Genomic DNA, 22,455 nt, shown 5'->3' on the forward strand with positions numbered 1-22,455 from the left:
ATTATTTCAATTATAAAAACTCTTAATTTCTCCTAACAACATTTAGTTCAAACTTGAAGATTCTTGTAATTTAAAACACTATCATGTAGGATTTTTGGTTGCAACTAAGATTCGATTTTTTGTTATGTTAGTTACTACTGTTTCTATTTTATCAGTATTTTCTTATCGGTTAAACCGAAAACTGAACTGTTAAAGATTAAAAATCGATAAACCTATAAAAAATATCTTATTGATTTGATTATTAGTTTAGCATATAAAAAAATAAAAAATCGTTAAACTGAATCGATAATATATAAAATCGAACTAACGAATGCACACCTAAATGGGGCATGGCTAGGGTGTGACGGTGTGTGTGAAAGAGAAGACAACAATCTTTAATTTTGTGAAATTTGTTGGAGGTTTATATGTTTAGTAAACCATTTTTTCTCTTTTTGAAAATTGGATAGTATTGGTAGTTGTAGTAAGTGTCATACATTTATTTTTGTGCATCCAGAAAATTATACCTTGTTTTTGTTCTCTTTCCGTCTCACATTACTCCCACCGTTTCATATTAGTTGGCCTCTATGGACTTGGCATACCCATTAAGAAAATATTAATTAGGAGATTTATTTTACCAAATTAGTCTTATTAATTATGTTTTGAAAATATAAATTTGAATAAATACAATTTGTTTAGTCATTTAATGTTAAGGGTAGTATTGAAAGAACATAATAAAATTCTCTTGATTTCATCAAAGAAACAACTAAATTAAAACAAATATTTTTAGAAAGAGGGTCAACTAAAACAAAACGGAGGGAGTACTTGACATTTATTTCTGTCTCATATTATATTAAATTGATATGTTTGAAGAATCAAGAGATAATTTGACATATTTTTCCAACCCTACCCTTAATAATTTAATGGGAGAGTAATTAACTCTAATAAGTAATGATAATATTTAAAGTGAGTTTAATAGGATCGTATTAGTCAATTTGCACTTCCTATTAATTTCTTCTTAAGAGTTGTGTAAAAGATAAACATGTCAAGTAATATGAGACGGGGGAAGTATTCATAAAGAACACTTCTTTTTATGTCCACTTACAATTTATACCCGAAAAAATGATTCTGCAAATATTTCTTTTATTAATTTACATATCTACTTTTTCTTTACGACATGTCTAACCAAGTGTTTCTTAAGAGGAAATATTGAAATTACTACATGTTGTTGGATCCTCATATACATTGTGATTATGATGTCAAAAGTTCTTTTCACTCAAACTTATTAGCATCTTTATTAGTTCTTAGACTTTATATGATTTATTTTATGCATTATTTATAAAACGTGTTTTCGTGCTTATTATATGCTTTTACCTTAAAAAGTCTTATTTGATTACGGATACCTCCTAAACTTACTACATAATCCAACAATAGATCATGGAGCAAAAGTGTTGTTAGGGTTGTGATCCGAATTATGTTAAGTGAGCCCTGAATGGACTTTCATGTTTTTGGGCCTAGGATTTATTTATACGCACGTATTATATAAGTGCATTTAGTGGGTTATTTTGTGCATTCAGAAAATTCAGTCTTCTCCACATTGTACTCTCTTACCATTATAGTGAAACCTCCTCTGCCTCTGCCCGTGGTTTTTCCCGCAAGGAATTTCACGTAAATCTGTGTGTTCTTATTTTCTTTTACTTGTGGTTTGCTTATTCTGTCCTAATCATAACAAACTGGTATCAGAGCATATTCGATTGTTTTCTTGGGATGACAACCATTAAGTATGATATTCCATTGTTGGATCGCAACACTAGATTTTTGTTATGGCAAGTTAAGATGGGAGTTGTGCTCGCGCAGATGGATTTAGACGATGCTTTATTAGGGTTTGAGAAGATGCCCTCATTGTGGACAGACGAGGACAAACGACGTAAGGATCGGAAGGCTCCATCTCAGATCCACCTTCATTTATCCAATCAGATTCTACAGGATGTTTTGAAGGAGGCCACAACCGTTGCGTTGTGGTTGAAACTGTAATCGTTGTGTATAACAAAGAGCCTAACAAGTAAGTTGCATCTCAAGCAAAGAATTTATTCCCATCACATATTGAGGGTGCGTCCTTGGAGGATCACCTATCTGTATTTAAGGAAATCATTTCTGATTTAGATACTCTGGAGGTTAAGTACGATGAAGAAGATCTAGGGTTGATTTTGTTGTGTTCGCTGCCTACATCATACACGACCTTTAGGGATACGATTTTATATAGTCGTGATACCCTGACGATTGATGGAGTCTATGATGCATTGTTCTCTAAGGAGAAGATGAAGCATCTTGTGAATAGGTCGAAGAGTCAAGGGAATGGTCTCATTATTCGAGAAGGAAGGACCCATGAGAGGAATTCTGGGGGTGATGACAGAAATAGGTCAAAATCCAGAAACAAAAACAAAACTTGTAATTATTGCAAGAAGAATGGCCATATCAAATCCAAGTGTTGAAGCTACAATATAGAGAGAAAAGAGAAGCTCCAAAACTGAAGGGAAACCAACTAGAGAAGTCCAATGAAGGCAGTTTTGTGCAAGATGGCGGTAGTGATGGAGAACTCTCGGTAGTTTCTGATGGTAACTCCAAACCCTGTGAGGATTGGATTCTTGATTTAGCTTACACATTTCATATGTGTCATAATCGGGATTAGTTTACAACATATGAAACAGTCTCTAAAGGTGTTGTGTTGATGAAAAATAACACACCTTGTAAAATAGTTGGTATTGGAAAAATCGGGATCAAGATATTTGATGGGGTTGTGAGGACACTTGGTGATGTGCGGTATGTCCCAGACCTGAAGAGAAATCTTATTTCCTTGAGTACCTTTGATTCGAACGGTTATAGGTACACTGGTGAAGGTGGAGTCCTGAAGGTTACTAAAGGTGCTCTTGTTGTGATGAAGGGACAGAGAAAGTCTGCAAATTTATATGTCCTGCAAGGCTCTACTGTTATAGGTGATGCAGTTGTTTCTACCTCCTCTCTATCAGAAAGTAACGTTGCTAAACTTTGGCATATGCGTCTTGGGCATGAGTGAAAACGGTATTGCTGAACTAAGTAAGAGAGGACTTCTTGATGGGCAGAGTATTACCAAATTGGAGTTCAGTGAACATTGCATTTTCGGGAAGCAGAAGAGAATCAGATTCACTAAAGGCATCCACTCAACTAAGGACACACTTGATTACATTCATTCTGATCTCTGGTTCCTGCTAGAGTACCTTCTGGATGAGGCGTTAATTACTTGTTGACTATTATTAATGACTATTTCAGAAAAGTTTGGGTGTTCTTTTTGAAGCAAAAGAATGATGTGATGCCAACTTTCAAGGAGTGGGAGACTATGATTGAAAAGCAGACAGGGAAACAGGTAAAACGCCTTCAGATCGATAATGGTTTAGAGTTCTGTTCAAATGTATTTAATGTTTTGTGCAAGTCAGAAGGAATTGTGAGGCACTTGACAATTGGTCATACTCCGCAGTAGAATGACGTGGCCGAATGAATGAATAGGACTATAATGGAGAAAGTGTGTTGTATGCTCTCTAATGTTGGTTTACCCAAGTCTTTTTGGGCCGAAGCTACTTCCACAGCTTATTTTCTTATTAATCGCTCTCCCTCAGTCGCGATTGATAAAAAGACTCTACAAGAGGTATGGTCTGGTACTCCTGCTAGTTATTCTGATTTGAGAATATTTAGATGTCCTGCGTATGCTCATGTTGATAATGAAAAGTTGGAGCCTAGATCTGTCAAGTGTTTATTGATGGTTATAAGCCTAGTGTTAAAGGTTATAAGCTTTGGTGTCCAAAAAGCAGAAAAGTTATAATTAGCAGGGATGTTGTGTTTGATGAAACTGCCATGCTTCGGGCTCCCTTCGAATCTAGTGCTTCGCCTTCGGATAAGCTTAGTGACATGAATCAGCAATAGTCAAGCACCCATGTTGAATTGCAGATTGGAGTAGAGTCTACACCAATGCCTACTTCTCAGCCTAGCTTAGAGATACAGAGTGATACTATTTCTTCTTCACTGCCAGTGGTGCCATAATATTCTATTGCTAAAGACTGGCCTAGAAGAGCTATTAGACCTCCTCAGAAGTATACTGAAGCTAATTTGGTTTCTTATGCATTGAGTGTAGCAGAAGGTATTGATTTTGGTGAAGATCTTTCTTCTTACTCAGATGGAGTTAGTTGTGATGATTCCAGCAGATGGATGATTGTTATGCAGGAGGAGATGGAATCACTTCATAAGAATGACACATGGGATCTGGTGAGATTGTCTAAAGATAAAAAAACTGTCCGTTGCAAGTGGGTATTCAAAAAGAAAGAAGGAACATCGGGAGCTGAAGATGCTAGGTACAAAGCAAGACTAGTTGCTAAAGGTTAGAGTCAGGTTCCAGGTATTGACTTCACAGATGTGTTTCCTCCAGTTGTAAAGCATAGTTTGATTCGAGCATTTCTTGGTATTGTGGCCATGCATAATCTTGAGCTTGAGCTGTTGGATGTCAAAATTGCATTCTTACATGGAGAAATTGAGGGGAATATATATATGCAGCAACCAGAGGGCTTTGTAGTCTCAAGAAAAGAGACTATGTATGCTTGCTGAAGAAGCCTCTTTATGTCTTAAAGCAGTCGCCCAGACAGTGATATAAGAGGTTTGACTGTTTTATGACCTCTCATATTTTTCAGAGGAGCAGCTATGATAGTTGTGTCTACTTCAAGGAGGTGAGTGATGGTTCATTCGTGTATCTTCTCTTATATGTTGATGATATGGTGATTGCATTAAAGGATATGAGAGAGATAATAAAATTCAAAGCCCAGCTCGGTAAGGAGTTTGATATGAAGGATTTAGGAGCAACAAAGAAGATTCTTGGCACGGAGATTTTGAGGGATAGAAAGAATTGTAAGTTATACTTGAGTCAGAAAAAATATATTGAAAAAGTGTTTCACATGTTCAATATGCAAAATGCCAAGCCTGTTAGTACTCCATTGGCAACTCACTTCAAACTCTCGATCACTTTATCTCCAAAAATAGATGATGAGCGTGACCATGTCTCGAGTTCCATACTCTAGTGCTGTCGGGTCTCCTATGTATGCGATGGTGTGTTCCCGACCAGATTTATCTTATGCTGTCAGTGTAGTTAGCAAATACATGGCAAATCCGAGCAAAGAACACTGGAAAGCAGTTCAGTGAATTTTCAGGTACTTGCATGGATCTGCTGATGTTTGTTTGCAGTTTGAGCGAAATAAAGATGGAGTAATCGGGTATGTTGATTCTGATTTTGTAGGAGATCATGATAAAAGAAGATCCCTTATAGGCTATGTTTTCACCATTGGTGGATGTGCTATTAGTTGGAAAGCTACCTTACAGACTACGGTTGCTTTGTCAACTACTGAGGCAGAGTACATGACTATTACATAGGCTTTCAAGGAAGCTATTTGGTTAAAGGGTCTGTTTGGTGAACTTAGTAAAGACTTACAGATTACTACGGTCTTTTGCGACAGTCAGAGTGCTATCTTCCTTACGAAAGATCAGATGTTTCATGAAAGGAAAAAGCACATCGATGTTCGGTATTATTTTGTGTGTGAAATTATTGCTCGTGGTGATATTGTGGTGAGAAAGATTAGTACTCATGATAATCCTGCTGATATGGTGAGCAAGACACTACCAAGTGCCAAGTTTGAGCATTGTTTGGACTTGGTTAGTGTTAGTTGTTGAGATGTGCCCTTAGGGGCTTTTGCGGAAGAGATGGAGAGTTTGTCTTGAAATGGATTTTAGTTTTAAATTAGAATTCGTGTCAAGGTGGAGATTGTTAGAGTTGTGACCCGAATTATGTTGAGTGGGCCCTGAATGGACCTTTATGTTTTTGGGTTTAGAATTATGTTCAGTCTTCTCCACATTGTACTCTCTTTCCATTATAGTGAAACCTCCTCTGCCTCTGCCCGTGGTTTTTCCCGCAAGGATTTTCACATAAATCTGTGTGTTGTTCTTGTTTTCTTTTACTCGTGGTTTGCTTATTTTGTCCGAATCCTAACAAGTGCCAGTAGCTAATCAGCTTGCTAGTTTTCAGTTAACTATATGGACAATAGTGGGATACAAATGTTTCATGTACCACCCTTTTTTGGTATGGATATTTTGGAAAACAGTCTTCTACGTAAATGCAAGGTAAGACCGCATACAACACACCCTTGTGATGGAGTTCTTCCCTGGACCATGCACATAGTGAGAGTTTTAGTGCATCGAACTGGCTTTTTTTATATTTTGCAGACAGACCAAAGAGGAGTGCACACTACTTGAAGCTTGGCTATAGATGTTTTGAATACCAAGTTGCTTGATACAATTTTGTAATCAATACTTTTGTAATTCTTCAACCTGTAACACTAACTCATTATATAATTCTCCTCTCAATTCAAGTAGAAATGGCTAGGATCCTTGTAGCAATAGAAATAGTCAGGATCTTTATAGCTCCAACATAAGAATAATCATGGTGGCAAATATGTTGTATCTTAGTAGTTTAACTAATAGCTCCCTTGTATGGAAGTAATGTTTTGAAAGAAAAAAAAGTCTTTCTTCACCTTTTTAGAAGGTTGTCATTCAAATTTACTAGACGAAAATTTGATTAAGAAAATCTATCGAGTCATAGATAAAAGATCAACGATTTTGACTTTGACTGTGTTTTCGTTTTCATAATCTTTTTTTTTTGTTGTTGTTGTTGTTATGATTGTTTTTGAATTAGTTGTTAAAAATTCTACATTCTTTTTACGTAGTAAAAATTTTTGCAGTCTGTTGGAAGATTATAGAAAGTTATTTAAATAATTTGATGATGATATCTAATCATTCACAGACATTTTAAAACACCTGAAAAGATGTTTTAAACATCCACGAATTATTTAATTAAGAGAATCGAAAAAAATATTTAAATATTTTGTTAATTTTTTGGAGGAGGTTAAGGAGGAAAGTGAAGGGACCGATGAGTGAGGAGTTTGTGTAAATAATTTTCATCATTAGCATTAATTTAAAAATTGCCCCTCCTATACTTAGCTATTTCTTAAAACTTGAAATTTGAAACTTAAATAAAAAGCTCGAAAATTCTTTATCATTCAATGTTTAGGCTTTATTGGTATCCTGTCTATGATCATAGTTGGGGCATACTTTCATTTTCTTTGATATAAGTATAATTGATCACGTTTTAAACACCACTAGCTATCCTAGCTTTAGTCCAACTTAGTCCTTTTCTTTTTCAATTTTATTCGTATTTTTTGGGAATATATAGAAGATAGTATTGCGTTTAGTATATTTTAGAGGTTCATAACATAATTTAGTGATGTTTATAATTCGATTCACAAATTTTAGTATCTAGCTACTGCTTTATACATAACAATATTATTAATGAAGATTAGATCTATATTAGAATTTAGACAACTCAATTAACTAGTCTATCAGTCAATTAAATACAACTTCCACTCAGCAAATAATATGATAGTAATTCATTACTTTATTATCTTTGAAAAATAGACACTTTATATTTGTAATAATTTGACGATTATTATCTAAAACTTCAACATCTAGTGCAGTTTTCCTAGGTATTATTTACCATTATTGAATCTTTAAAAAATATATAACTAAAATCCTAGGCTCCATAAGTTTACATATTCAATAACAAAAAGGGAAAAGGACACTCTATAACACTTTTTAAAATAAATAGCCCAAGTTTAAAAACTTTTCAAAAAGTGGTCAGTCGGATATATTATTTTCGCTTTATAGTTATTTCCTAATTTGGGTCATTTCGGCCTACGTAGTCCATATATAATATTGATATAGTCTATATACAATATCGATACAGTATTCAACTTGGGCAATTCGGCTCTTTTAAAAATATTTTAATTTTTTATTTGCTATAAATTTTTTAATTGATCAAATATTCTGTCATTTTTTTATTGTTTACAAATAATAATTAAATTATATAAAAATGATATAATTGTTAAATTGAATATGTATCTATATAAGATATATGTATAGAAATTGTATAGTTCTATGAAATATGTATATGTATAAAATATATATAAAAAATATATAAAAAGTTTATGAAAATTATATAATTATTGTATAAAACGTGTAAAAAAAATGTACAGTTTTGTATAAATTGTATATCAAAATTGTATAATTTTCGTATAGAATATTTATATGCATAAGATTTGTATAGAAACTGTATAGAAGGTATGTAAAAATGGTATAGAACAAGCCAGTAAATTGAAATGGCTAGAAAGTGGAATTTAAATTTATGGTCATTTTCATGGAAATAGTTTAATTTGAAATGTCGTTTCTTTCCTTTCCCCCAACAAAAATACCTGAAAGAAATAACTACAAGTCCACAACAATAGGAGGTATAGTTATATTTGGATTAATTTCAAATTCATGTTATAGTTAAATATGAATTAACAACACAAGCTTATCATAAGCCGCGATATGATAATTAAATAGTGAAATGACTATTAATTATCTAAAATTTTAGAATATTCATTCAAGGATTAAAAGAGTATATTTTAATTAGTTAAATAGATTAAACGAAAAGGGGTCTAAAATATACTTTATTTATTAAAAATGGCATAAAAATATCTTTCATCCAACCTTTGGTTCTATAATGTCCTTCACATCCATCTTTGGTTCCAAAATGCCCTTCACATCCGGGACTCCAAAATATCTTTTATTTAACAACCCAATATTAAATCATGAAAAAAAAAATATATCAATGATGTGACACCTTCCTATTGGTTTTCATTTAATTAATTAAAAAAAAATTAAAAATCATAACCCACAACACTCGACCCGCCCATTAACCTTAATCAACACCCCCATTATATTTTCTATCTATTCTTTACTGACAATTCTCCCAAGTCCCAAGTTCCACCCTTTCAAATTTGACTATCAATGTTGGATCCTAATGAGTTAAGTTAGTTGATTTTGTGAGGATCAATACTATTATAATAGGATTAAACACTGAATTGTTAGATGAGCTTGAAATATTTGAGATTATGATTTTTTGTTTAATTTCTAGAATTTCATAATAGGAAGAGAAGTCAAGTGATTGTTGTGAGAAAATCTAGATTCACAATTCTCATAGATTACCTATTCGAGAATCTTTTTTTATGTTAACTAGCTGAATACAATCAATGTAATTGGGACCATAATCTTGACTACTAAAATGTCCCTTGTTTAATTTTTAGACGAGATTGTGAAGGTCGAAGATTTGGGTAGAAGGTTAACAACAAATAGTTTTGCATTCTGCTAGTAGCATTAGTATTATTTTTGATACAATATAGCAGAATCAGTTCAATACCACATGATACCCGATAGATGTACACAAATAACCAATATTATTTTTGGTACAAGCAACAACATAACTGGTTTAGACATATGCACAAATACGATGCAACCCTAACAAAGAATATCAGACACATATGTTCACTTGTAAAATAAAGATGCACACTTGGCATGATTTCATAATTAAAAAATATTAAAACATTAGTATATTAATATTGATCGCCACAAAATCAACTAACTTAGCTCATTAGGATTCAAATATTGATAGGCAAATTTGGAAGGATGGAATTTGGGACTTGGGACAATTGTCGGGTAAAAAATGAATCGAGAATAGAAAATAAAATGGGTTGTGGGTTAAGGTTAAAGAATGGGGCGGGTCGGAGTGTTGTGGATTATGGTTTTTAAAATGTTTTTAATTAATTAAATGGAGATTAATGGGAAGATGTCAATCATTAATGAATTTTTTTATTATTATTAAATGTTAGAGCTATTAAATAAAAGACATTTTGGAGCCCAAAAGTGGATATTAAAGATATTTTGAAGCCCAAAAGTGGATGTGAACGATATTATAGAGCCAAAAGGTGAATGAGTGATATTTTTATATCATTTTTAATAAATGAAGAATATTTTAAGCCCTTTTATATTACAAAAATTAAAATTAAAATTAAAATCAAAATTTAGCAATAATTGGGGCACCAAAACTTCATCTAGCATATAATTTGACGTAGATCATGTTCGTTTTCCATATTTTTTGGCTATTTATAATTGTTTGCTTTTTCAAATTACGATCATATAGTTTACTTCAACCAAAGGTCATTCGACAGGCGACAATAGACACTCTATTTTTATAATATAAAATTAAGAATTGTGTATACACTAATCTCATGAGATTCCTCACTTATTGGATTCCACTTGGTGTTGTTGTGGTTGTAGTGAAGGCACCAAAGAGTACTATTAATCCTATACTCCCACCGTCTACTTTACTTGTTCATTATAATAAAAATAAATAATTATTTTTATTTGTTCAATTTAAAAAATTAAATAAATATTTATTATTTTATATCTATTTTATTATTGTGAGTTAGATTTCATTGGATATATTGTTATTGTGTATCTATTTTACCCTTATTATTAAATACTCTCTCTAGTTCATACTAAGTTTCAGAATTCAATATAAGTGAATTTTATAAAGTCCAAGAGAATTATTTCGATTTTTTTCCATACTTATCTTTTTTTTTTACGAGGTTTTTAACTACTTCATATTTTCTAAGAAAATAATTTGAAAATAATTAAAATAATAATAACGGAAAGTAGTCTTTGTTTTATGTCCTTAAATATTTTTCTTAAGAGTGTGTCATACCCTAAGGAGATGTTTGCTCTGACGTATCAAGTAAACTATTTTGGGGATAAAATGTAAGATTATTTTATCTTGTATTTGATCGGAGGTATTAGTCAGTTTGAGATTATTTATTCCATTATTTATACCTTAAGATGTGATACCAAAAAAAAAGTTAGCTCATATACATGATTGAATAACTAATCCCAAGATAATTAATTACTGTATAACTTATTCCCAACCAAACGATTCCTAATAATTCACTTAATATGGACTATAAGATGCATAACATTTATTTCTCATTATCAAGATGATCTATTTATTATTCTTTAAGCGATCGTTTGATTGGAAACAAGTTATTTTAGGATTAATTATGCCAAAAATAATTATTTCGTGATAAGTTCTCCCACAATACATATGAGATAACTTACTTATTCAAATAACGAGATAAATAATTTCAAAATTAACTAATACCTTCAATTAATATATAATAAACTAATATTATATTTTATTTTGAGATTATTATACCTTATCCATCACACCAAATAATTTTTAAGAGGTATAGTAAATTAAATATACTTACTATAAACAAGTAAAAATGTGGAGAGAAAATAATAATTAAGGTAAATAGTGTAAATTGTGACGAATTAATATCAACTTGGGCATCTTCGCCGGGGGTGAAGACTGAAAAGAAAAGTTTAGGGGCAAGATGGTAATTTGGCAAGTAAAGGAAACCAAAGAAAAGATGAGTACCAAAATACAGAATAAGCCAAATTCCCCCACTATATGCTATATGCTATATACCTCTTTGAAAGAAAAAGGAAAGAGCAAATAGAGAAGACTCCCCTTGCCTCTTAACACTCCTTTCTCCCTTACTATTTCCTCTTTGATGGGTATGTATATTTTTCTTCTCATTTTTCTCTTCAATAATTAATTGTTAATATTCAATTTTCAATTTTTTTTCGATTTATAATTCCTCTTTTTGTGTAAAAAAGACTGAATTTTTCGTTCTTGATACTGTATTTTGTTGTTTAGAATTGTTTAAGACTAATTAAAGCTTTTATGGTTTTTGATCAGTTGATTGAAATATTGTTGCTTTGAAGTGATCAGAGGAGAAGAAGATGATGGGTTTAGGGTCTTTGGGTAATGGGGTTATGGGTGGGGGTGGGGGGACATCATCGTCTTTCTCAAATTTGTCACCTTTGGCTCCACCTTTTACTGTTGATCGGTCCAATTCCAAACCGGGTTCAACCCAATTGTTGAATTTCAGTGATTCAGCATATACCGGTTCAGTACCATTTGGACAGTCTTGGACACAGTATGCTGCTGCTTCTGGCTCTTTATCGCCAGATTTTACGCCTTCTGATTCTGTTAAACATACCAGTAATAATCTTTGGTCAACTTCCAATCCTACTGTTAATACTTCTAGTGAGGCGTATTCGTTTGGAGGTGAGGGGTATTATGCACCTTATGTGCCTTCTGTAGTGAGTGATGACCACCACTCGTCGGCCTTCAGTGAAGCTGCCATCAATGTTTTGCCTAATTCGGAGAATATGGCTGTTAATGTGTCATCTCAAGTTGATTATACTCAGAGCTTGTCTGGTTTGGAGTACCCGGTATCCCATTGGAGTTTTTTTAGTAAAGTTGCTGATGGAAAGCAAGATGAGAGGAAGGGAGTTGATGGAAGTTTTTCTTTGGGGAAGGTTAATGCTGGTGCTTCATTTGGTTACGGGAATTGCATTTCTCAAGGTGATTTCCTTTTGTTATTAGCTGTAGTTTCATTGTTCTGAATTGCAATGTATTCCTTATACCATTGAACAATGATGTGATTGCATGTGTTCTCGAGTTTTTCAGCTTTGGAATTTCAGCATTTTCATTGTTCATATATGTTTCATACCATGATTCGTTTCGAATATATTACCATATTGTACGGGTCTTTGGTTTATCTGTATGAATTTGCATTCAGAGTGTATTCAACTGGTGTTTTATTTGCATTTAGGATGTAAAATCTGACCTGTATGGGTTTAACCATTCAATGCCTTATGCTTGTTGTTGTATAAGGATTTTTTGAATTGCTTTTCACTATCGTAGTACTGTTGGAGTCTTTTTTTTTTCTCTCAAAAAAAAGAAATCTAATTCAGTTTATAAGTATTATACTATTCCTGACCTGAAATTTTCCTTGATTATCAAATTCACTTCAATTTCTTATGTCAATGATGAATTATTCATCTATTGGAGTTGAAGTCTTACTTATACGTGTCATGCGATTTTATCTCCTGTGGTGTGAGGGTTGCTATGTACTTGTAACTAGTTCAAAGTTGAAGCTTAAAAGAAGTACCTGTCATTTTTTTAGTCGTCTAAACTTGTGGCATTTTGTAGCTAATTCACTTGAAGGTGTGAACATGGTTGGAGAAGATTCTGGTGCTATGTCTGGAAATTTTACTGACGGAGTATATACTGGGAATTCAAGTATCGGACATATGGATGCTAAATCATATCTCACTCAAGAACCAGTCTACCCATCTCTTAGCACAAAAACAGCTGTGGGTTTAAATCTCCCTGTGTCTTGCCAAGTGGCACTTTCTTTAGGGTCTTCTAATAATTACGTGAACTATGAAAACCCTTTTACTCCACATGAGAAATTCTTCCAACCCCTTGATTCTTGTCCCCGTGATACTATATCCACATCAAAATCTTCTCCTGCAGTGGTTATCAGACCTGCACCTTCTGGAAGTCGTTTCTTCGCACCGAAGACAGACTTGCACAAAAATGTGGATATTTGCAAAACTGGAGCTAGTAATAGTGAGAAATCAGATGTTTATGACCTGTTAAAGGGTGAGGAAACACGGCTACCAATAGATTCTCCGGTCAAAGCGTTTTCGTTGGGCTCAAACACACCACTGGACTTTGGCAAGATCGAGGAAATCTTTTCTCAATCAACATCAATTAATAATTTGTTCTCGACCCCTCCTCGTGGTAGCAATGGCATAGAGGTTGCAGTTAAAGAAAGATCTGGATCTCAAGCTCCTTACAGTAGTGCAACACCTGCGACTTTTACTGAGAAATGTTCAGAAGCTTTAGATCTTCATAACCCAAATGAAGATTCACCCTGCTGGAAAGGCGCTCCTGCTTTTCGTATTTCTCTCTGTGACTCTGTTGAAGATCCAAGCCCATTCCACTTCAAAGGCAAACTAGAATGCTCTGATTTTGGTCAAACCAATCCTTTATTTCCTCCAGCTGAACATTCAGGGAAAACTTCCTTAAAGAAACTTGGTGAGGACAATCCACATAACCATAATGTACATGCAGGAATTGGTCTGTCTGTTCCTTCAGAAGGTACTGCAAGTAATAACTGCATCACAGGAGAACATAGGACCATTGATGTCACCAAAGAAACATTTGCACATATGGATCTGTCCAGCAATGGCGGGGTACTTAAATTTTCTGAAGATCTGAATAGGCCTAGCAAAGGATATAATCTGCCTCAGTACTCTGAAAATGATGGTCAACTACAATCGTCCTGCAGCAAGCACGTTAGTGCTGATGAACACAAATATGGACCCATAAAGCATAGTTTGCCGGAGGGTTTTATGCATTCTGGTTTGAACCTCAATGACACATTAGAGGGTGGAGTAGTTGCACTAGATGCTGCAGAAAATGTTTTACGTTCACCAGCTTCTCAAGAAGATGCCAAGCAGGCACAACCATATCAAATGGTATCAAGTCCAAAGCTGGATGTTCGTACACTTGTGCATGCAGTTCATAACCTTTCGGAGCTACTTAAATCTCAATGTTTGAATAATGCTTGTCTACTGGAAGATCACGATCATGACACCCTTAGCCACGCAATTGCCAATCTTGGTGCATGTACCACGAAGAAGATTGAAACAAAAGATACAATGTTTTCCCAGAATGACACTTTTGAAAAGTTTGTAGAATCTCGCCGCTCTTATATGGTATGTCTACGCGTGAGAACAAACTAGCTAGTTTTATTTTTAGGTGTGGCGAAAGTGTTCAAGTTGTGGAAGCAGTTACAGTATTACCATGACCGGCGTGGTATTAAATCCCTCCTTGCAGACCTTAGTACTTGTGTGGACGTTGACCACCTCTCCTTTGCATGGTGGGCAATTGGATCCCAAAGATCTAATGATCCAGATATAATGGATAGAAGAGGAGCTTGCATATGCATTTTTCTCAACAACTTTGGCATGATTTCACCTATTTTGTTTGTTAATCAACCTACTTTATCATGCTACTTTGCATTAAATGACATGCTCCCCTTGCTTGCTTTACTCTCTAAGTCTAATAGTGAAGAGTGAACCTATAGATGAGATGTGTATTTGTAGTGTTATTGTTGCTGTTTGTACAATTGTCATCTCATATATATACTTTAGAATGGATGTCTTATATCAATGAACTAGTGTTGTTAAATAAGAGAACCACAATCATTAAGGTATCCTTTTGTTTTGACTGGGTTAGTCCTGTTTTTGTCTGACCTTTGAATACTTTAATCATGCATTTCTATTTTGTATGCAAGAATATGAAACTAGGTTGTAGTATGTCATTTTTTCTTATCGAATTAATTGGCTTTGTCTGTCAGCTTTAGACTTTTGATTGTTGTGTACCTTCGGCCATTGACTGAGTCAGTCCTGATTATCTTGTTGAAGTCTTGGTATTTTCATTATATGTTCTGTTTTGTGTGCGATTGAAAGGATCTAAATTTTAAGTTCTCTGTGTGTCGACTTAATAGGCCATGTTTGTTATCGTAACATTTTAGATAATGGTTTTCTTCTCCAGGGCACCGGGATAGGTCACCCCCAGTTTATGGGAGAAGTTACTTGGGATTCTTGTGAACTCAGTAATCAGCCGATGCATGAAGATAAGAGCAAGTTCAATGGTAAGAAAGCTGAGATATCACCCCTTCTAACTCCTGCAAATGACTTAGAGGATTCAAATGAAGAACAAGTCGCTCAGGTATGCTCTCTGTGTAAGGTTGTGAAATTGTCATTTAAATTTTAGTCTTGTAAATTCAAGTGTTAAGAATGAGACTTCGAAGGAGTTGCAACATCCAGAGTTCTATCGTAGTGGCATACTAATATGGTAGGCTTGCAGGCTATAAAGAAAATCCTCAATGAGAACTTTCTCTCTGGTGAAGCAATGCAGCCCCAAGCCCTTCTTTTCAAGAATTTATGGCTTGAAGCTGAAGCAAGATTATGTTCCCTAAGCTTTAAAGCTCGTTTTGACCGAATGAAGATTGAAATGGAGAAGCATAAATTCAGCCAAGGAAAAGGTAAAGGCTGTTTGTTTTGATATCTGTGCTGTTACTCTGTTACTGTTCTATCTCCGTTCTGTTTCGGACATTTCAGTAAATGTGACTGTTGCCAATAAGATTTTGTGCTTCAAATTTTCTCCAGACTTGAACCTGAATTCCTCAGTGGCAGCTGAAGCTGAAAATGACTTCGCATCAAAGGCTACCACCCCGAGTACCTCTACGTCAAGCAAAAGTGTCCACATTGACGATTCTGTAATGGAGAGATTCAATATCTTAAATAGAAGGGAAGAGAAATTGAGTTCATCGTTCATGAAAGAGGAAAATGATTCTGTTAAGGTTGCCAGTGATGCTGAGGATTCTGTTATGATGAAGCTAAATATCTTAAAGCAACAGGAAAACAACTTCAATACATCCTTCATGGAAGACAAAAAAGCTTCTGATATGATTTCTAATGGCACTGCGGATTCTGTTATGGAAAGATTCAATATATTAAGACGACGGGAAGACAGCTTGAAATCATCTTTCATGACGGAGAAAAAGGATCAGGATGTGGTTGCCAATGATGCCGAGGATTCTGTTATTGCGAGACTCAACGTCTTAAGACAGCGGGGAGACAAGTTGAATTCATCTTTCATGGAGGAGAAAAAGGATCCAGATATGGTCGCCAATGATGCTGAAGATTCTGTTATGTCAAGAATCAGTCTATTAACACACCGGGGAGACAACCTGAATTCACCGTTTATGGAGGTGAAAAAAGATCTGGACATGGTTGCTGCTGGTTCTGCAGGTATGGAGAATCTTGGATCGTTAAATGGTGAAGTATCAGAAGATCGGAGCACAAATGTGGTTATAGAGCCTTACTTTTATCATCAGAATGTTAGTGCCAACGAAGATAAATTTGAGTCTTATGCGGACGGTTCTGGATACGACTCCATGAAACAGTTTCTTCTCTCTGTACCAGATGATCCAGTTGTCCATTCAAATTGGAAGGCCAGACTGGGAAATCACCACTCTTCAGGTTTGTATGATAGTTCTTCTTCAGACTGGGAGCATGTAGCCAAGGATGAGTATGTGTGACAGCCGATGAGACGAGACGTTGCATCGAAGATATTTGATGCTCTCTTTGAAAGAGACTCTTTCCAGTCAATACATGAATTAACACTGTATAAATTGTAGAGTTGACGTAACTGCGTATTCCTATTTTCTGTTTTCTGATACTGCAATATACTTACTCCGTTGTGCTTATCGTTTTATTTCTAGCTTACTTGTGTACTATATTTTGGTAAATCATTACTTAAAATTCTGCTCCCACTTGAAGAAAACATATTTCAGCTATTGAATAGAGTACTGGCCAGATATCAAGTTCATTGAGAGGAGGCTTAAAACTGTCTCAAATGGTTGTGTTGACTTCACTCCAAAAGTGGGGTGTACGTACTTTTAGCTAGACAATTTGCAGAATCATGCATGAATTCTCTTGTTTGTTACAAGGGCACACCAATTTTGTCTAAAATAAATTGATTTCAAATATTTTGCATTAGAGAGGACAATTGTTTGTTGACTAGCTACATTATCCCTCTTCATAGAATATGTTAAAATGATATTTGCCCTTTAGGAACTTTTTTGATTCTTCGTTTTAAATTTTTTGCTCAAAAGAATACTCTTTTGTTTCTCAAGTTGAATGTCACTTTTATATAACAAATTATGTTTCACTAGCTTTATAAGCCCAAAAAAGTTCTTTGTAATCGTACAGCAAAGTATGCATTAGTTTTTCTTTTATGTAGAGTGTTGTGGTATTTCAATCCTTAACTGAACCTAAGACTATGAGCTTTATTGTCTAATCATGTTATGTTAACACTATGTATTTAATAGTACTATAATAGGGAGGTTAGCATACAAAGAATAAATAATTTACAAATGATAAGTTGGATATATTTTCTTCCGTATAAGTGTGTGATTGCTTGTATCAGTTAGAAATGAGATTACAGCTTTTATGACCCAATTATCTATGCATGGCCGGTGTAAATAATTTTTTGATACTATCAATTGAATATTAACTTGTGATGGTAAGTTAGATAAACATTTTTATCAAAGTACCAATTAATGTCCACCAAAGGATGTGATGCATCGGATGAGGCTGCTCCTCCCTGAACCTGAGATCTTGGGTTTGAGCGACGGGTATGGAAAAATCCTTGGTAGGGAGAGCTTCCCTGAAGAAGCCATACGCGGAGAGAATCCGAATTAGTCGGGCTCCAATGCGGATATCGGACACTGGATGGAAAATAGGAAAAAAAAATAGAGAGATTGTGTAATCTTCTATATTGTCAATACATAGAAATTATATTCTTTCTTTGTAGAACTCTTCAACTATTTTTTTTTGATAACTGAGGTATCTAGGTCAATTTGCACGCACCTCAATTAATTTCATGAAATACTTGTCACCTCTCACCATCTACCCTTCGACTCATTTCTTATCAGCGCAGGTTTTTGTAGTTTACGTAGCTCAATGATTATACATTTGATTAAAGAAACATAATTAAGACCTAAAATAAAATTAGAAAACCCACTTGCAAGCATAATCCACTGTAATCAGCAGAAATCTAGGGCTAAATCAGTGTCTAACCACTACACTTTGTATTCTCATGCAAAAAAGTCGAACAAAAATTGATTGGATGAGTCAAGCTTGTTTTGTTCCTACATATACCCCTAAGAAAAATAAAGATAGTAAAATGTATTTACGTGCAATTATAGTCAAACTGACCAACTCCAGTTGTCCTTAACCTTCCAAAATAGTGAGTTATTAACTTTCTTAGGTATATACAATTTTACAGCTCACTGCCTTCACTAAACTAATATTAAGATAAGTGATATCAATGGGTTTTCCTTGTCCCTATATAAATTGACATCGTCGTTGAAGCTACTCAAGTTCAGTAAGAGAAATTTTGTGTTGAGAGATTAAGGAATAGAGTAAAATAAGTGTAAGAATGTTGATGAGTGCACTGATATTGTTGGTTCTACGTGCGTGCATGATGTTAGAAGCACAACTTCAAGTGGGATTTTATGAGAATTCATGTAGTATGGCTGAGCTCATAGTGAAACAAGAGGTCACAAATGCCTTCTTTAAAGATAGGGGAGTGGCTGCTGGCCTTGTTCGCATGCATTTCCATGATTGCTTCGTTAGAGTAAGTAACTTTTCCATATTATTAATTAGCTTTTGTGTGCATCACATATGTATCTTGTGAAGGGTAGCCTTGTAGTAAAGTTGTTGTCATGTGACCAAGAGGTTACGGGTTCAAGCCTTGGAAACAACCTTTGGCAAAAATGCAAGGTAAGACTACGTACAATCACCCTTGTGGTGGGGCCCTTCCCCGAACCCTGCGCATAGTGTGAGCTTTAGTGCACCGGGCTGCCATTCTTTTTACACACGTATCTCGTGTGGCGTACGTACATCTTATGTGCATTTTGTGCGTCATACGTACATCCCGTTGTCAGTTAGTAAAAATGTTTTAGAATCACAGAGATGGTATCATTAAATATGTGTGGGGGTGTACTACCATTGTGAACTATCTTCTATCTAGCTTAAGAATGGACCCCAAGTCATTGCTTTAGTGGTTTTATGGTCGAGCCGACCCTAATTATGACTCTACCGATATGAATAGGGTTGTGATGGATCGGTGTTGATCGACTCGACTCAATCAAACGAAGCAGAGAAGGACTCACCAGCAAATAAACCGAGCCTTCGAGGTTTCGAAGTCATTGACAGTGCGAAGACCAGGTTGGAATCTGTTTGTCAAGGAATTGTTTCGTGTGCTGATATACTCGCTTTTGCAGCTAGGGATAGCGTAGAGATAGTACGTATACTGCAGTTACTCATGCAAATTAAGATTCTTTAAAAGTGTATTTTTTAACATATTACGTACTTTTAACGCTTGAAATTAATAGACTAGAGGACTTGGCTATGATGTTCCAGCTGGTAGAAGAGATGGCACAATCTCATTAATTACTGACACAAGAAATTTGCCCACTTTTACATCTAACGTTGACCAGCTCATCCAAAACTTCAAAAATATGGGACTCACCCAAGAAGAAATGGTTACTCTCTCTGGTAAACAGAAGTGCAGCACTACGTTTAAAGTTTTATGCATTGATAGTTTATTGAATCTTTGATCTCCAATGTCTAGGAGCACACACCATTGGTCGATCTCATTGCGGGTCCTTCAGAGACAGATTATACAACTTCAGCTCAACGACAAGCCAGGATCCCAGTCTGGATCCAGCCTACGCAGCCCAGTTGAAGAAGCAATGTCCACAAGGCAGCACGGATGCAAGTTTGGTGGTTCCAATGAACCCTGCAAGCCCAACTGTCACTGATGTAGGTTACTACACTGATATTCTGGCTAACAGGGGCTTGTTTACATCCGATCAAACTCTTCTCACAAATCCATCAACAGCTATCCAAGTAACACAAAATGCTAGGAATCCATTCCTCTGGAAAAGTAAATTTGCTAGTGCGATGGTGAAGATTGGCCAAATAGGTCTCTTGACAGGCACAGCTGGCGAGATCCGAGCTAACTGTAGAGTCATTAATAGCTAAACAAATGTTATATATCACTGTATTCTAATCGGGGACTGTTCCTTTCAAGCTGGAACTTTCACACCGCTCTATCTTCTTAATGGGAAATAGATTATGTATTGCTTCACTACCCTATTATGACATTGTCGCAATTCCAGATAATTTGATCTTTAGCAATGGCGCTATTCAGGCAAAATGGAAATATTCTAAGATAACCACCCTCATGCACAATATAAAAGTTCCAATATAATAAAGAAAGCCCTTCATTTCTTGATATTGGCCATTGAGGTTCTACAACGCACTACTACTCAATAAGGCGTTCGCCAATTAAAAAGGGCAACAAAAATAGAATGAGATCACGAGTTCTTTCAAAATTCATCATAGAGCATGGATTGAAAGGTGAATACTTGAAAATACTTAAGTGGTCAGCTCCATGATGGCACTGACTATGTCTCCATTGTGGGTCTTCAGAGCCTTGACGGCCTTGCTCCTGGACACTCCTGCTTGTGTCATGACCAAATCAATGTCCCTAGGTTCAACACCAGTCTCGTCGACCTCCTCTTCTTCCTCATCTGCATCTGCAGCAGCAGTAGAGGCAGAAACATCTGGCTTGGCCATCACGGATCCCATGTCTGGCATCCTAAACTGCTGAGCTGCCTGTGTCTGCAACTGTGAGCTCAAGTCCTCGATCTTAGCCTCTCCAAATATAACATAAGTCTCAGAATTCGGGCTTTTGAAGACATCTGGCTTTGAGATGAAGAATAAAACCTGTAGTATCGTGATTGAATTGGCTTGCATAAATTCATATTCTTTTTATAAGTATCAAAATTGAGTAAAAATGCTACGCAGAACAAGCAAGGTAATTTACATTTTTAGTCCTCTTAATAGTAACCCTGCTAACCCCTGTAACAGGTTTCATGCCAAGCTTCAACATTGCTTTTCTGCTCTTCTTCTCACTTCTGCTTTGCTTAGAATTACCACCTGCATCATTTTCCACTCAAATTCGTTCAAAAATTATATTAACAAGCATCATCCAGTGTGGCATAGTTATCTCAGACATCATACAACTATGTAAAAAACATTGCATGCCACAGCTAATAACATGAATAACTAAAAAACATAACATAATTTCTTACAATGTCTGAAAATTGTCAGACAGAAATGAATAGTATAACATCATCCAATGTCAAAAATCAGGCAATCCCAATAACATCTATTATGAATTTCAAATAATTAACTACAGTAGCAACCTTTTCTCCTTCTAACAAGCTTTTGAAAACAATGTCATTAAATAATTATCTCAGTTACATATAAAAAAGGGCAACTCGATGTACTAAAGCTCCTAGGGCCGGACTAGGAGGGTCTATTCTACGCAAAATTACCTTGCATTTACATCAATGTATGCTAAAACAGAGATGAAAGAATACCTTGGACGCCATCTTCCTTGTCATCGTCTTCATCGTCGTCAGAATCCTCGGCATCATCATCGTGGTCGTCTTCTTCTTTGACATCCTCAACAATAGGCTCATCTTCCTTAAGCTTCTTCTCGGCTTCGACTTCTTCGATGACGGGGCCTGGCATGGCTGCTATGTTCTGCTTTGTTTTGTGTGATGGGAAAGGGAAGGGTTATCGGAGCTTTGAGGATAAAATTTGCAAGCAGGAAGGGAGGAATCGAATGGTGGGGTTTTATCCTAGGGTTCCTCTTTTAATGGGCTTGGGTAACTAGAGCCCAATATCATATCATCATCAGCCCATTCATACTCCTCTTTTATCTTCAACAAAATAACAATAAACATTAGACATTTCATTACTTTACGAGCTGATTACTCTTTTTTACACAATTCTCTCATATTACATAAAATTTTATAAAAGATGAACGATGAATCATCAGAAAATCTTTGATACATAACTTGTGTGATACATGAACAACTAATCTGAAAATTTAAATTAATCAAA

General features: G+C 35.2%; 3 protein-coding genes across 3 annotated transcripts; 2 read left to right on the forward strand and 1 right to left on the reverse strand.

The window, feature by feature from the left end:
* The first annotated feature begins 11,419 nt into the window (after positions 1–11,419).
* LOC107855937 lies at positions 11,420–17,188 on the forward strand. The gene is made up of 6 exons (XM_016700939.2): positions 11,420–11,550; positions 11,735–12,406; positions 13,037–14,613; positions 15,455–15,631; positions 15,770–15,947; positions 16,072–17,188. Exons 2-6 carry the CDS (start codon positions 11,779–11,781, stop codon positions 17,004–17,006), a joined length of 3,495 nt encoding a protein of 1,164 aa, XP_016556425.1. The 5' UTR covers positions 11,420–11,550; positions 11,735–11,778; the 3' UTR covers positions 17,007–17,188.
* Positions 17,189–17,335: 147 nt separating this feature from the next.
* LOC107855938 (peroxidase 5) lies at positions 17,336–20,676 on the forward strand. The gene is made up of 4 exons (XM_016700940.2): positions 17,336–19,108; positions 19,586–19,777; positions 19,869–20,031; positions 20,108–20,676. Exons 1-4 carry the CDS (start codon positions 18,911–18,913, stop codon positions 20,518–20,520), a joined length of 966 nt encoding a protein of 321 aa, XP_016556426.1. The 5' UTR covers positions 17,336–18,910; the 3' UTR covers positions 20,521–20,676.
* A 70-nt stretch (positions 20,677–20,746) lies between these two features.
* LOC107855939 (nascent polypeptide-associated complex subunit alpha-like protein 2) lies at positions 20,747–22,236 on the reverse strand. The gene is made up of 3 exons (XM_016700941.2): positions 21,927–22,236; positions 21,368–21,480; positions 20,747–21,267 (listed from the first exon to the last, which is right to left on the reverse strand). Exons 1-3 carry the CDS (start codon positions 22,078–22,080, stop codon positions 20,917–20,919), a joined length of 618 nt encoding a protein of 205 aa, XP_016556427.1. The 5' UTR covers positions 22,081–22,236; the 3' UTR covers positions 20,747–20,916.
* Between the last annotated feature and the right edge of the window lie 219 nt (positions 22,237–22,455).

The sequence above is a fragment of the Capsicum annuum genome, chromosome 3 (genome assembly GCF_002878395.1).
Source record: "Capsicum annuum cultivar UCD-10X-F1 chromosome 3, UCD10Xv1.1, whole genome shotgun sequence".
In the NCBI taxonomy this organism is placed as follows: Eukaryota; Viridiplantae; Streptophyta; class Magnoliopsida; order Solanales; family Solanaceae; genus Capsicum; species Capsicum annuum.